This window comes from Triturus cristatus, chromosome 3_1 (assembly GCF_964204655.1).
Source record: "Triturus cristatus chromosome 3_1, aTriCri1.1, whole genome shotgun sequence".
Lineage (NCBI taxonomy): Eukaryota > Metazoa > Chordata > Amphibia > Caudata > Salamandridae > Triturus > Triturus cristatus.
In genome coordinates, this window is record NC_140583.1 from 132,873,505 (window position 1) to 132,890,514 (window position 17,010).

The following is a 17,010-nucleotide window of genomic DNA, read 5'->3' on the forward strand; positions in this document are numbered from 1 at the left end:
TAGTTTTCAAAAATGTATAGGTTTGCTAGGTTTCCCAAGGTGCCCGCAGAGCTTAGGTTCAAAAACTACAGCTAGACATTTTGCCAAAAAAGGGACATTTATCACTGCGAAATTGAGGTGTGACCACGTTGCGTTTTGCGCCGTTTCCTGTCGCGGGCACTAGGCCGACCCACACAAGTGAGGTACCGTTTTTCTCGTAAGACTTTGGGGAACGCAAGGTGGGTGGAAATTTGTGGATCCACGCAGATTCCAGAACTTTCCACCACAGAAATGTGTGGAAAACGTGTTTTTTTGGACAATTTTTTAGGTTTGCAAGGGATTCTGGGTAACAGACCCTGCTGGGAGGCAGTCAAGTCACCCCATCCTGGATTCCCCTGGGTGTCTAGTTTTCAAAAATGTATAGGTTTGCTAGGTTTCCCAAGGTACCCGCAGAGCTAGGGTTCAAAAACTAGAGCTAGGCACTTTGCCAAAAAAGGGTAAATTTTCACTGCGATATTGAGTTGTGGTCACGTTGCGTTTTGTGCCGTTTCCTGTCGCGGGCACTATGCCTACCCACACAAGTGAGGTACCATTTTTATCGGGAGACTTAGGGTAATTCAGTTTTGTAAAGGAACTGTTATAATCTATTGACTTTCGATGCATTTCTGCCTTCCAAATGAAAGATATTGTGTAAAAAAGAAGTCATTCTAAAAAATGACTGATAATTCTCATGCTAGTATGAGTATTCCCAATTTCAGAAATGTGCAAATATCTACCGTTTCTAAACTCTATATTTTGTTCTTATTTCAGAAATACATAGGTGTCTTTCATACCGATTTTTCCATGTACACATTTTTACAGAATAATTACTATATACCCGGTACATAATAAAAAAACATTGCAAGTTGCTGCTCAGTTTTTGGCTCTGGGTTCGTCGGGTTCTTGGTGAACCTACAAGTCCTATATATCCCCACAACCAGTAATGTCTAGCGGATGTAATGGTATATTGCTTTCAAAGAGCTGTCATAATTAGAAGAAGTTACAGGTGAAAACGTTGACACGAAAGGCTTTTTTTTTTCAACTAATTTTCAATTTATCCTATATTTAACTGTTAGTTTCTATAAAAAAACCTTGATGGATCTACACAAATGACCCCTTGCTGGATTCAGAATTTTGTCTTCTTCTCGAAAATGTATAGCTTTCCAGGATCCATTATTGCTTTTGTACACATTTCTATTTTGGCTAATTTCTGTGACCCCTCTAGGAGAATCCACAAACCCTGAGTACCTTTAGAATCCCCATGATGTTGGAAGAAAAGGTCGCAAAATTAGCGTGGATACCTTATGTGGTCAAAAAGTTACAGGGGTCTAAGCGCGCACTACCCCAAATAGCCAAAAAAGGGCGTGGCACAGGAGGGGAAAAGGCCTGGCAGCGAAGGGGTTAACACGGTTCCTATCTGTTTTCCATTTTGTGTTTTTATTGAAATTTGATGGTGATGCATCATAATTTTAACATGTGAACAATGTATTTTATGTACACTTTTATGATCTTCATGTTTAAGATCGAATAAAGTCATATTGATTGATTGAATGCACCTGTCATACGCTCCAGATGACAATTGTTTTTCTGCATTAACGTTTGGACCAAAAAAAAGATGTTGTGTTGCTGCCAACTATACGCATAAAGTCAACATGCTGTAAATCTTGTGCATATACTGCAAAAACCAATAAAGAAATTAAAAAAAAAAAACATACAGCTGTCTTAACAGTCAACACTGTGTGTTTCTCTACTTGTTAAAGTTAAATATCTCCACACTCATGTATTCAGTTGAATTACTTGTATTTTTGCTTTCATGCAACTTAAAATATCAAAATAACGTTTTTACGAAAGCTTTCAAATCTATGAATTGAATATTCAAATAAATCACTCAGCAATACAAAATGATGCATTTCATAACTGACCCACCAAATACATCAGTTTGAATAGCAACCCTAGTTTAGGAGTGCTTATCTGGAGAATAAAAAATGTCAACAAGTTACATGAAAAAAAAGGTCTAGCAAATGTTGGAATATGATTCTCAATCCATCAAAATAAAGTGAAGAACCAAACACCAGGCATTAACAAGTGTTTCCCTAATTTCTGCTGCTCCTACTCTCTGCAGTGTTCGATTGTGGTTAGTATTTCTTGCAAAAGATCATTCCTGTTTTCTTTCGTAACCTGTAGATGAAGAAGAAATAAAGAAAATTATCCAAGAGAAACACTGATTCAATGCTGAGCATTCCATCAGGAAAACATTTCGTATAACTGACCTACTTATATTTTAACAAAGAGTGATTTTAGGTCTGGGCTAGATAAAGTATTAGTTGTCTATCCAGACGTGATGTAATACAAAATAATACCTCATATTACATAAATAGAGAGGTGTTTTTGTTCAACTTTCTTCAGCATTGGCTCTTTGAGTTGTTATACACATTTTGTATCAACCCACACAGCAGCATACGTAATGATGGCTATAGCCCATAGGTCAGCTGTCAATACCAGCCGCCTTTTGGGTTAGCCCTTAGGACTCCTATTAATTGGTTGCAATGTGACACTGTATGAGTGAGAGCATTTGTCCTATTACAGTCAACAACCCCGTCAGCAAGGGCATACACAGAGAGGAAAACGAGGCCCTCTCCTGCCACTATTCATGTGCTCAGTAGCTGCTACGGCTAATAACACTTGGTGGCGTGGGAGGTAATAATAGAAGAAACATAAAAGAACTTATCTGCTGCCGCCCGGGTGCTCCTATGCTCCCGCAAACTCAATGCTTCTCTGCTCTCATCCCCACCCAATCACGACCCTGCTCTCTCATGAGAGCAGCGTTGTGACTGGCCTGAGCGGGCTGTAATGCCGCTCCGTTAGGGACTGGGAGCCTGCGCTGGTTCTCCACTTGGCTGTGCAACACAGCCAGGTGGAGAAATGCTAATTGAGCATGTCTGTTTGGCCGGCCTAAGACAGCCCGCCAAACAGACATGTGCACTTAAAGTGCGCCTACCACTCCACCTCCTACCTAGCTTAGGACGCTAAGACAGAGAGGATGGCACTTCCCTGCACTCGACTCGGCAGACTGAGGAGAAAGTTCCAAATAAAATGATAACATTTTTTATAATCACTTTATTTTTAATCTGCTGCCTTTCAGCAGTGGGGCAAAGCTCCTCCACCATAGCGGAGGACCCGCCCGTGCATGTGCTTTGCACAATAGCCTTTCAGGCAGCAGTTTCCGCACAGTGAAAGTAGTGAGACTGGGGACAGCAGCGCAGCCTCTTTCATGGCTCTTATGGCACCAGTGAAAAAACTAAAAGTCTCATAGAAGTCAATAGGATTTAGTCCATCCTACAATAGCCACAGTATATTTTAGGCACATCGAGCTGATGTACCAATCATATTGTCTATTATGACACCTGACCATTCTAATTATGACCATGTTTCTTCGTAAAAGTTCACAAGTAAAACAGGTGAAAATGATGCAATCACAGGAAGAAGAAAATCGCTTTCTAAATTTCAGGAAAGAGACAGCACAAGTCTGCCTTCCTACCACCTTCTGATCCTTGGTTCAATGCTATCTTGGGCACGGGGAAATTGCAGCTCACAAAATGAAGGTGAATGTTTTGGAGTTCCCCCAACAAACCCTTAAGGGGCCTGGGCAAGTGTGAGAGGAAGGCTCAGGGTAGCTTGGAAGCTAGGAAGCCAATCTGTAAGTTTAGGCTGCTGCCCAGGGGGCTCGAAGCAGCTCCTCAATTCAGAATCTCCTAGGAGACAGAAAGGCTCAATCTACTCTTTGGAGTTCTACAGGTAAGGGCCTAACAAACTTTGCTCTCTAACAAAACTGTTTGTACAAAATTTTACTCACTCTACTAGCCAACAAACAAGTGTACAATCCCTAAACAACACAGCTTAAACAGCTTACAGCAGACTACTGTTGTCTCAGAGCACCCGCTGTTCAGTCTCTGATGTATAATATGTTTGTTGCTAAAGAAGGAATGGGGGGGCAATCTGCTTTCACTCACTTACTAACACAACATGGGAGCTGTGGGGGGAATGCTTAACACACAGGTCTGAGAACAGAGCAATGGAGAAGCTAGGAGGGATATTCAGGTAGTTACGGGCAATGTGAAAAAACAACAGATTTTGGACTGCAAAGCCCACAATTCAACAGGAAAAATAAAACAGTCACAGGTAAGTTAAAACCTCAAATTTCTAAAGAAAACGGGTGAAAATGACATAATCTCAGGTAGAGGAAAATCACTTTTTAAATTTCAGGAAAGAGACACCACAAGTCTGCCTTTTTATCACCTCATTTTCCTTGGTTCACTGCAATCTTGGGTACAGGGAAACTGCAACTCACAAAATGGAGGGGAATGTTTTGAGGTTTACCCAACAAACCCTTAGGTGAGAGGAGGGCTCAGTGTAGCTTGGGACCTAGGGAGCCAATCGCCAAGCTTTGGCTGCTGCCCACGGGGCTGGAAGGCTCTCCTCAATTCAGACTCTCCTAGGAAACAGACAGGCTCAAAGGCTTGGAGTTCTGAAGGTAAGGACCTAACAAACTTTGGCCTCTAAAAATACGGTTTGTACAAAACTTTACTTACTCTCCTAGCCAAAAAACGAGTGTGATAATCCCCCCCAAAAACACAGTTTAAACAGCTAACAGCAAATTACTGTTGTCTCAGAGCACCGTCTGTTCAATCTCTGATGAATAATATCTCTGTTGCTAAGGGGAGAAGAGGGAATCTGGTTTCACTCATTTCCTAACCCCAAACGGGAGCCGGGGTGGACTGCTTAACACACAGGTCTATGCACAGATCAGGGGAGAAACTAGAAGGGTAAACGGGCAACGTGGACAATAATCCTGTTTTTTGACTGCAAAGCCCACAATTCAATAGGTAAAATGAAATAGTCACGGGCAAGTAAAAATTTCAATTTTCTAAACAAAACAGGTGAAAAATGACGCAATAGCGGGTAGCGGAAAATCGCTTTTTAAATTTTGGGAAAAGATAGCACAAGCCTGCCTTCTTAACACCTACTGGTCCTTGGTTCACTGCAATCTTGGACACAGGGAAACAGAAGCGCACAAAATGGAGGTGAATGTTTTGGGGTTCACCCAACAAACCCTTAAGCAGCTGGGCAGGTGTAGCAGGAGGGCTCAGGGTTGCTTGGAAGCTACTGAGCTAAAAGTCAAGCTTAGGCTGCTGCCCATGAGGCTGGAAGCTGCTCCTCAATTCAGAATCTCCTAGGCTAGGAGACAGACAGGCTCAATCCATACTTTGGTGTTCTGTAGGTAAGGGCCTAACAAAATTTGCCCTCTAACACTACTGTTTGTACAAAACTTTACTCACTCTCGCAGCCAAAAAACGAGTGTACAATCCCTAAAACACACAGCCTAAACAGCTAACATCACATTAAGTGCTGTCTCAGAGCACCCTCTGTCCAGTCTCTGATGTATAATATCTCTGTTGCTAAGGGGGGAAGAGGGGTAATCTAGTTTCACTCACTTGCTAAAGCAAAATGGGAGCTGGGGGTGATATACTTAACACACAGGTCTGACCACAGAGCAAGGGAGTACCTAGAAGGGAAAATCAGGCAGTCACGGGCAATATGAAAAAACAACAGATTTTGGACTGCAAAGGCCACAATTCAACAGGTAAAATGCAAGTCAAGGGCAAGTAAAAACCTCAAATTTCTAAATAAAACAGGTGAAAAATGTTGCAATCACGGATAGGAAAAACTTTAATTGTTAAACTGTAACAACCACAAGCAAAACAGGTGTAAATGATGCAATCACAGATAGAGGGAAATCGCTTTTTAAATTTCAGGAAAGAGACAGCACAAGTCTACCTACCTACCACCTTCTAGTCCTTGGTTCACTGCAATCTTGGGCACAGGGAAACTGCAGCTCACAAAATGGAGGTGAATGCTTTGAGCTTCACCCAACAAACCCTTAAGAGGCCTGGGCAGGTGTGAGAGGAGGGGTGTGAGAGGGCGGCTCAGGGTTGCTTGGGAGCTAGGGAGCCAGTCAGCAAGCTTTGCCTGCTGCCTAGGGGGCTGGAAGCTGATCCTCATTTCATATTCTCATAGGCGAAAGACAGGCTCAATCCACACTTTGGAGTTCTGCAGGGAAGGGCCTAACAAATTTGCCCTCTAACAATACTGTTTGTACAAAACTTTTCTCAGTTCTATAGCGAAAAAACGAGTGACAACCCCTACAAAACACAGATTAAACAGCTAACAGCAGATTACTGCTGTCTCAGAGCACACTCTGTTCAGTCTCAGATGTATAATATCTCTGTTGCTAAGGGGTAAAGGGGGGTAAATCTGGTTTCACTTACTTGCAAACACAAAATGGGAGCTGGGATGCATTGCTTAGCACACAGGTCTGAGTACAGAGCAAGGGAGAAGCTAGGAGGGATAATCAGGTAGTTACGGACAATGTGGAAAAACAACAGATTTTGGACTGCAAAGCCCACAATTCAACAGGAAAAATAAAAAGGTCACAGGCAAGCTAAAACCTCAAATTTCTAAACAAAACAGGTGAAAATGATTTAATCACGGGTAGAGGAAAATCGCGTTTTCAATTTTAGGAAAGAGATACCACAAGTCTGCCTTTTTATCACCTCATGTTCCTTGGTTCACTGCAATCTTGGTCACAGGGAAACTGCAGCTCACAAAATGGAGGTGAATGTTTTGAGGTTCACCCAACAAACCCTTAAGGGTCCTGGGTAGGTGTGAGAGGAGGGCTCAGGGTTGCTGGGAAGCTAGGGAGCCAATCAGCACGCTTTGGCTGCTGCCCAAGGGGCTGGAAGGCTCTCCTCAATACAGAATCTCCTAGGAGACAGACAGTCTCAATCCACACTTTGGAGTTCTGAAAGTAAGGGCCTAACAAACTTTGCCCTCTAAAAATACTGTTTGTAAAAAACTTTACTCACTCTCCTAGACAAAAACGAGTGTGATAATCCCCCAAAAACACAGTTTATACAGCTAACAGCAGATTACTGCTGTCTCAGAGCACTGTCTGTTCAATCTCTGATAAATAATATCTCTGTTGCTAAGGGGAGAAGTGGGAATCTGGTTTCACTCATTTCCGAACACAAAACGGGAGCCGGGGTGGATTGCTTAACACACAGGTCTATGCGCAGGAGAAAAAATTGAGGGGAAAATGGGCAACATGGAAAAAAAAACTGATTTTTGACTGCAAAGCCCACAATTCAATAGGTAAAATGAAATAGTCAAGTGCAAGTAAAAATCTCAATTTTCGAAACAAAACAGGTGAAAAATTATGCAATCACGGGTAGCGGAAAATCACTTTTTATATTTCGGGTAAAAGGAAGCACAAGTCTGCCCTCTTAAAACATACTGGTCCTTGGTTCACTGCAATCTTGGGCACAGGGAAACTGAAGCGCTCAAAATGGAGGTGAATGTTTTGTGGTTCACCGAACAAACCCTTAAGGGGCCTGGGCAGGTGTGAGAGGAGGGCTGAGGGTTAATAGGGAGCTAATCAGCAAGCTTTGGCTATAGCCCACGGGGCTGGAAGGCTCTCGGCAGGAAGGCTCTCCTCAATTCAGAATCTCCTAGGAGGCAGACAGGCTCAATCCACACTTTGGATTTCTGCAGGTAAGGGCCTAACAAATTTGCCCTCTAACAATACTGTTTGTACAAAACTTTACTCAGTCCCATAGCCAAAAACGAGTGTACAAACCCTAAAAAACACTGCTTAAAAAGCTAACAGCATATTACTGCTGTCTCAGAGCACCCTCGGTTCAGTATCCGATGTATAATATCTCCGTTGCTAAGGGGAAAGATGGGGGTAATCTGGTTTCACTTACTTGCTAACACAAAGATATAACACCAATACAGAGCTGTATGTATATATTTTGACTTTTTCATTCTTTTCCCCATTTTTAACCGTACCAGCTAGAGGAACGAATAAAAACATTTTCCTACTAGACAGGTATTTTTAATCTTCACAAACCCCCCGCTCCTATTTTTATGTACATTCTCTTCATCTATTAGAGACAACACCATAAGTGCTCCCATGTAATTCGTAAGTCGCAGCACACCCCGATCTGCAGCGGATCGGGCGCAACCCAATTATGAAGCATTCTAACAAGGGGAAACCCTAGTGGTGAGGGTTATCTAAAGAAAACATTCTGTTTTCTAAAACCAGAAGTAGAAACAAAGTCTGAAAGCGATGGATGGGCTCTCTTTGATTACGGGTAAGTTCAATAGGAGGATGAGTCCTTTTGTATTTCTCCTCTACCTCCCTCTCTTGATTTACATATAGTTCCATTACTAGTCATTGCAAGTGATCAGGAAGCCATGTTGAAGATATGTACTGGGCACTGGGGAAATACGAGTTACCTAGCTACATAATTGCTTCACTGAAAATAATAGTGTTTGGAATCAAACACCTCATCCTAATAAATCCATACTGATGCCAGTATAGGATTTATGAAGACATGCACATACTGGACACCTTAGAGGTACCTCCTGTAACCCAACTAGTATTTTAGTGTGTTGGCTGAATGGTACCTTTCAGTCTGCAACCAGAGACGAGTTTCTGACCCCTTGAAAGGGAGAGTCAGCGCTCTCAGAGTTCAGGGATAATGCCTGCCCGGCAAAGGTGCTCGAACCTCCTCCAGCAGGATCGCTTGTAAACCAGGATATCAAGGCCACAGGCTTCAAAGCCTTTGCCACCTTTGGTATGCAACCCGGCTTCGCCCCGCACCTGGGGAACACCAACCTCCGCCCATTTGGCACCAGAGCAAGTAGGAAATTAGATATTCAGGAGGCGAGTTTTACTCACAGGCTAGTCACACCTCTACGGTGGGCTACCTGAAGTGGACAGCCAAAGAAGGGTTTCACCATCTTATTTTCCGTGAAAATAGAGACTTCTAAGTCAGGGTTATGCCCACTCCCCACAAGAAGTGGTCATATTGGGGGTTTAGTCACCCTAGTGATAGGTAGCCCATTGGCTACTACCATATACTCCCCTAAATTCCCCTAAGTTGAGTATTGAGGGGTCCATCCGACACCAGACTGATGGATTCTACTTCTTAGGCACCTAAGAGGACAAGAGGTAACGCCGCGAGAACTAAGGACCTGCACAGAAATTGGTGCCATACCCTGCCTGGCCGCTTTCTCCTTGACAATTGTAAAGACCCGACTCGTCCTGTGGCTATGAATCATCCACATCACTTGGGCGACTGTCCAGCACTTCAACAACCAGCTATTATCTCCCTTAGGGTGGAGGAGTCATTCGGCTGCATCTGCAGGCACCAACTGCATTTGCCTGGTTCCTCGTGTTGTTGCCCATCTGGCCCACTAAGGGAATAACATTTCAAGAGGAGTTTTTTGTGGCTCTAGAATGTCTGCCCCGTCTCTCTGCCACATTTTGAGATGCTAGACCCTCCAGGAGCCCCCGCTTCACCAAAACCCTGAGTACCAGGGCACTTGCACCAGCCAAGGCTTGTTCTTTGTCCAGACCAGACACCACAGTCTTGGAAACCTTTCTGTATGACAAGGGACTTCAGGACAGATGAGATGCATCGCCAGGGTGGCCCTGCTGTTTTGTTTTCTTTCCCTCTGCAGAACCGACAGACAAAACTTTAAGAGCATCAACTCCAGTGGCCAGCCAGTCAAGACCCTTTGCACCGGAGCTCCACAACCCGGGGCTATGACTGCTGACTGGTTCCCCTTGGCTTAGGGGTCCTCATGACTTGAGTCCCACTTTGGGTTCACCCAGACTGGCCCCCAAGTCTCTCCTTGCAGCCTTTGTTTCAGGTCCCCATTGACTTCTACAGTACAGCACTCGAGGCTACCATCCCAAACTACCCCTCTGCACACGGCCACCCCAGGGCAGGTAACCCAAAACTGCTGGTGGTTCTTTGGGCCTTTACCCCTAGCACCTTAAGTACGAAATGGGACCACCGAACTTCAACTGCAAGTATCTGTTTGCAGGATATGGTTTCCTCATACCTCAGAAAACAGTATTTGAGCAGCTTTACTATTTTGAAAGTACATAAGTTATTCTAAAGATCTTGGTGTCTAAATTCCTATAAAAATCGCATTTATTTTTATAAATTTCTCTCGGATTACTTAGTGAGTGTGTGAACCATTTCTTGACTATGAGTGTACAAAAAATGCCTAACACATTTCTCTGACAAGCCTAAGCTGCTTGACCACACTACCACAAATAGAGCATTGGGATTTATTAAGGTAAGCCCTGTAAACCATATAAGAGTTGTCTGGACTTTTTGCATGGTGTGTCCTTAGACTGCCAACCCTAAAAAAAGCCAGCTTCCTACACAAGGTACTGTATGGGTTGGAAGCCTTTATTGCATATCTTGATGATATAGCTGCCTTTAGCTCCACCTGGCAGGACCACGTGACCCATCTCAGGGTAGTGTTTCAGGCCCTGCGATAGGCAGGCCTTACTGTCAAGGCCAGCAAGTGCCTGATAGAGCAGGGACCCAGGGATCCATGGTGTACACAGCCCACCTTGTTGGTGGAGAACATGTAGAACCTCTCCAACCCAAGATCCAAATCATCATGACTTGGGAGCCTCCCAAAACAAAAACTCACGCAAGAGCATTTCTGGGCCTGACTGGGTATTACAGGAGATTAGTAAAGGGGTTTCACACCATTGCCGCCATCCTGCCACAACTCTTAAAAAAAAAAAAAAAAAACAGCCCAAAAAGGTAATTTGGTCCAAAGCGTGTCAAAAACCTTTGACATCCAAAGAGGCCGTGTGCACAACATCTGTTAGCACCTGAATTTAGCAGAAAGCTTGTGGTCCAAACAGACGCTTCAGAACATGGGACTGTGGCAGTATTATCAGAGATAAATTATGAGGGCCAGTATCAACCAGTTGCATTTGTTAGTATGCAACTCTTCCCCAAAGAGCAGAGTTAGAGTGCCATCGAGAGGAACAAATTTGCTGTGGTTTGGTTCCTGAAGAAGCGGAGACCTTTTCTGTTTGGGACTCACTTTTAAATTCAAACTGAGCACAGGCCTCAGAAATGGATAATGCAGATCAGAGGGAAAAACCCCAAACTATGAGGTCGTCCGTCTCCCTACAGGTTATGGACTTTACAGTGGAACAAAGACCAGGAGCTGTCCATGCCAATGCAGATGGCTTTTCCAGATTCTTCAAATTAGATGATGAGAACTACCAAGAGAATGGTTAAGTTGTTCCTCGTCTTTAGCCTGGAGGGGGAGGCATGTAACAAAATGCCTCTTTTTGCATGATCACCCCCATTTGTTTTTATAACTGTTGCTGTTGGATTCTATACACTGGTACTCTGTTAATCAGGCCCCAGTGCATGTGGTCTGCTCCTTACAAACTTTCTGAATTGGTTAAAAATCCAAACACATTTAATTTAACTATAAGTCCCTAGTATATGGTAGCCAGTGTACCCAAGAATGTAAGTTTGTCAGTAGTAGACTGCACCGCCTATTGTGCCACCACTAAAGGGACAATACCAAACATGTCTTCAGACCTTCCCTGCAGCCTGCAGAGTGTGTAGTTTTAAAACTGCAAATTCGACCTGGCAAAGGCCTAAAAATTCCATTTTAATACTTATAAATCACCCCTAAATTAGGTCTTAAATGCCCTCAGGGCTGGGTGCATGATACTTTATAAATAGAGCGCATGTACTTAGGTTTTACATGTCCTGCCAGTGAAAAATCTCCAAAGTTGTTTTTCACTGTGCCGAGGCTTGCTCTTCCATAGAAAAGCACCGGGTTACATTATAATTTCAACCTTATATTGCATAACATCAGTTTGGGAATAGCTAGAACTATGATTCAAGGGCTCAAATTATAGTAATTTAAAATCCAGTCTAATGGTCAAGTCAGGTTTTATATTATTATTTTGAAAACACCACTTTCTGAATGTTAGCATTTTCCTTCCTGGGCCAAAATGTGCCTTTCTGCCAGTCTGCCATCTAACTGTTCATGGTTCTCCTGTGGTCGGATTTTCAAGACAATGGTTCTTTTTGCAGGTTTTCCCACCCCACTTTTTGGACTGATCCTGCTGGTTTATCGACTCTGAGGCCAGCTAATCAGACCTCAGTGTCAGTGCTCTCTCCCACTACAAAGTTAATGCCAAATTGGCTATCCCCAATTGGCAAGAACTGACTTACTTAAAAGTCCCTGGTATATGTTACTCAGGGTGCATAGGGCACGTAAGGCAGTGTCCCCACCAAGGGCTGCAGCACTGCTTGTGCCACCCTGTGTATGACAATGTATAAAATGGCTCCCAGTCTGCCACTGCAGACTAGAAGGGCAGTGGTAACACTGCTAATTTGACTTTGCCATTTAAAATAATGGCAAAGCCCCTACTTCCCTTAACAACATATTTAAGTCTCCCTTAAGGAAGGCCTATAGAGCTCGAAGGCAGGGAGCTGTATATTATTAAGTAGGTCATGTAGCTTATATACGTCTTAACAACAACACATCTAAATTGCAGTTTTGCTGTGGAAAGACTAGTAGCCCCTTTGGCTAACACAGGGTTACCAGCTGACCCCTCAGCCTAGCTAATTTATGAGTGGGACCACCAAGTTGAGTACTGTAAGGTATCAAATTAATCGTGGCATTAAACCCGACCTGGTGCCCAGGTCAAATTTAATGTTACTATTAAAGACATGCAACTTTAAGAAAGTTTCCACTCTGTAACCCAGTTGTCCAGTGGCCTCACATGGGCACTGGTCAACAGACTGCATTCTGCCCGCCTGGGGAGTAGTGTGAATGACTCCCAGGCTTAGGAACAATAGTAGCCTGCTACAGTGTGAGGTGTTACCTCCCTTTCTCAGGAAACCAACCAGGGTGTTAACCCAAAAGGCGAGCTTCAAAGACGAGGCATCCTTAGGGGAGCAGACAGCGTTCACACTCCTGAGGGGCTGCTCTTTGTTCAGGTAAACAGGCTGGTGACGGGGACAGAGCAGGAAGGGTCCAGACATCTTGAGAGGGGACAGAATAGTGCACTCTAGGATTGCTAGTAGCTACACATAGCCGGAAAGTCATCACCAAGAGGGAGGTGACCTGGTAGCCCACTGGCTAATGACAGCATCATTCCCCCAGGAGCTGTCTTGGAATAAATATGGCACCCTCCACCTCAGATCCTGTTGGAACTGGAACAAGGACCAAAGAATGACTGCCCTGCTGCCCTTGGACTGCACAAAGAGAGGCTGCACTGTCTGCTGGACTGCAGCTGATGCATCTTGGGCTAGCGAAAAAAGGACTGTGCCTATGGGTCCTGGCTCAGGGTAAACCCATGCCCCAGCCCTAGACCAAAGCAGTGACTCCGAGTAATAGTGGAGTGACCCCCCCTGGAACTCGCAACAAGGTCAGCACAGCTGAAGTAGCCCACACCGCCAAGTTGCTAGCCACCACAGAAGATTTGCTGCTAGCTGCTGTTGGGTGCCCCAAGAGACCAATCCTGGATGGTCAAAAGTTGCACCCGAGTGAGTCAGACCCAGGGATTTTGCAAGGACCGCTGTACACGGAGACCAGTAGCTGCCGGTTTGCTCCCTCTTATGCCCGTCTCTTTATGGGCTGGTATGCGACGAAGCATGCCTGGGGAAAAAGTGCCTCCCCCTGGACCAAACATATAGGGCCAGTTGTTCGACCGTTTTTGCATGCGCAAACGGGTTTGCGAACCCGTTTGCGCATGCAAAAACAGCATGGGCAATGTAACAAAGGCTATTTTCTGACTGGCAAAAATTTGCGAGTCGCAAAACAGTGTATTGCGAGTCGTTATTAGGAAGGGGCGTTCCCTTCCTAATAGCGAACGCAAGCCCATGCACGAATGTTTTACGTTCGCAATTGTGGGCGCAAAACACTCTCAAATTACCACCCTCTTCAAGAGGGTGCTAATGGGGTCGCGAAGGGGCCCCCAGGGGGCCCCTTCTCCTTCGCAAACCCAGGGGAAAATATTTTGTAAGGGCAGGCAGTGGACCCAAGGACCACTGACAGCCCGTAAAAAATTAAACAAAAACATTTAATTTTCTTTTTTTAAATGCAACCCATTTTCCTTTAAGGAAAACGGGCTGCATTTTTTAAAAAAACTGCTTTATTGAAAAGCAGTCACAGACATGGTGGTCTGCTGACCCCAGCAGGCCACCTTCCCTGTGAGGCTGACCATTCCCAATAGGGTCGCAAATTGCGAGAGGCTCATGAGGCCATTTGGAATCGCTAACAGTGAGAACATCACTGTTATACATCAAAAAAAGCGTTTCGCAAATTGCGAGTCGCAAAAGACTCGCTACTTTTGCTGTCGTTCATCTGGCCCATAGTCTTTTGGGGAGGTACATTGATGACATCATCTGCCTGTGGACTGGGTGTGATGAGGCCCTTTCTGAATACTTTACCTTTCTGAACAACAAACCTATAATGTTAGATTAACCATGGCTCACCACAGAGAGAAAATTAATTTCTTGGACATCCAGTTTTATGTTAAGGATTAAGTGTTACACAGTGCCATGTTCCGTAAGGAAACAGCTTGTAATGGGGTTCTGCATGAATCTAGTGCACACACAAGATCAGTAATTCTAAATATTCCCTATGGCGAAATGGCTCACGTGAGAAGAAACTGTAGTGAGGATATCAATTTCAAGGCTAACATCATAGATACTAAAAAGTGTTTTTATAGAAGAGGCTATGAATTGAGTGTATTAAAAAATGCAGAAGCAAGGATACAGCAGCTCGAGAGGGATGTGACATTACAGGTTAGACAGTGAAAAAACAAGAAGAGATGTGGTGATGCTCAAAATAGAAAACTGGTGTTTATCACCAGATACACTACACATAGTGACAAGATCTTTAATATTCTAAGAAAGAACTGGCACTTGTTATTGGACATTCCTGGCCTACATGATTCAATAGCCAGATGCCCATTGGTAATCTACAGAAGGGGCTCCACATTAAGAGACAGCCTGTGCCCCAGCTATATTACAACAACGCAATAGAGTGGTATGGTTACCACCCAAATCTGGGATTTTTTTGTATGTAATTATTGCAATATTTGTCCCTTTGGAAGGAATAAAACCAAGCACTTCAGTTTTAACACATCACAGCAATATAATGTCAGACATTTTATCAACTGTAATACAAGTTTTGTTGTGTATGTGTTAGGCTGTAAATGCAATATGATCTATGTGGGCAGTACATACCGTTGCCTCAAATTACACATACAGGACCACTGCAGAGCCATAATTAATGGGGATATGAGATACCCTATTTCTGAACATTACAAAGCTGTCCACCCCAATGACCATAGTTTCTGGTTCCATGGAATTGAGCATATTGTTGCAAGTGCCCGAGGTGGAGAAAGGGATCTCTACTTATGAGGCAAACAGAGGCCAAATGGATATGCCAGCTACAAGCAATTGTATATGGACATAACACAACAATGAAGGGGACAGAAGAACTTTCCCACTTATCTAAACCTTTTGAACGGCTGTTAGCAAGCCATTAGCAAGTGAAAGGTCTACAGATCAAGGCAGTGCTCTTGACCTGCCACCGCTCACAGAGCACCTTCAAAGCGTCCTGGTACAGCTGCTTTCTACCCTCACAGGTGAGAACAAAGAGATAGGAGGAGAAACATGTATTTGCTGTCTGTATTCTGCACAGGCTATTGCGAAGACTGGGATCTTCATGCACCACCTGCTGGCTGGCTGGCCAAGGATCATCTGGTGCCCAGCCCCTTCTCAGCACTTCCCTATCTGTAACTTGAATAAGAGCCTGCAGGGCACTGAGGAAGCTGCAGCCCTGGTGATGCTTGTCCCCAGAAGAAGGCATGAGCCAGATCATCAGGTGAGGTGTTGACAAGAGCTTTATGAATAACTCAAACCTCACTTTATTAAAAAGGAGCCCGGCAAAATGGGGCTAAGAACATCAGGCTGATTGTCTTAGGGAATCTGGCATCAACCTTACGCAGCGCAATGACCAAAGCACCCATCTCTGACAAGATGGAAAATCAAGATAAAAACTCGCTGCTAACATCTGCTGTGGATCTGAAATAAATTGTTAGTTAGCATGTCAGCACGGCCAACTCCACTGTACTTTATTTTCCGTTTTTTCTTTGTTTTGGCGATTTAAAACCCCCAAATCCCACCATTTTATTTAAATCCCTTACCCCTTCTCCCATTTTTCTCCCTAAACCCTAAAACCCCTCAACTCCTTTTGCTTCTACGCAATATCGAACCCTAAAACCCCTTACCCAGCTTTACTTCTACCCAAATCTGAACCCTAAAAACCCTTTACCGCTACCCACCACTGAAGACTTAAACCCTATTACCAGAGCTTTAAATGGGCCGTTACTCACTGGTACTCATCAGGATTGCAAAGCAACCTGAGCTCAGTGGAATATAAAGGTGCTGCTGAGAGGCATGTCGGTCTCCAAGGCAGAATCTGCTGCTTACCCTATTCACAGGAAACCTAAGCAATGACAACATGATGCTGCAGCAGGCTGCACCAGGACATCTCTGTAGCCAGGCTGAGGTGTAAAGGGGTGAAAAAATGACAGTGAAGCAGAGCGTGTGGCAATCAAGGCACAGCAGAGCAGACATAAGCAAAGATGAATACTTGTAAAAAGAAATGTATCAACTGATATGTAGGAGCGAGGGAACGCAAGTATGCTCCTGTGCGTGTCTGCATGTGCAGGTGCTGTTGTTTCCAGTCACCTTTGCTGGTATATAGCTACCAGCCCCACAGGCCTTGCATCAAGGCAGCCTGTCCCGTCTCTGAATCTCACTCACCAGGGTTAGCTTGTAGCAGTTCAGAACCTCCCTATCTCACCAGTGGGGGGTCTACCTTTCTCTTTGGGGTTGGAGGCATGCATTGGGGTCAAAACAAATGAACCTTGGCACTAAGGGGCCATTCCCTTTGCAAAGGTTATAACAGAATTGTTCTCCTGGTAAGGTCTAAAGTAGTTAAACATTTCTAAAACAGGTTAAGGTTTGTACAAGCCATACACGTTTAAAAGCCATACATGGG

General features: G+C 44.2%; 1 protein-coding gene across 1 annotated transcript in view; it reads right to left on the reverse strand.

Moving 5' to 3' along the window:
- Positions 1 to 1,801: 1,801 nt before the first annotated feature.
- The window catches only part of NTPCR (nucleoside-triphosphatase, cancer-related), a 202,666-nt gene continuing 187,457 nt past the window's right edge, over positions 1,802 to 17,010 (reverse strand). Inside the window, exon 5 of the mRNA XM_085643571.1 lies at positions 1,802 to 2,196. Coding sequence (XP_085499697.1) covers positions 2,128 to 2,196 — 69 coding nt within the window. The 3' untranslated portion in view covers positions 1,802 to 2,127. The remainder of the gene's footprint in view (positions 2,197 to 17,010) is intronic.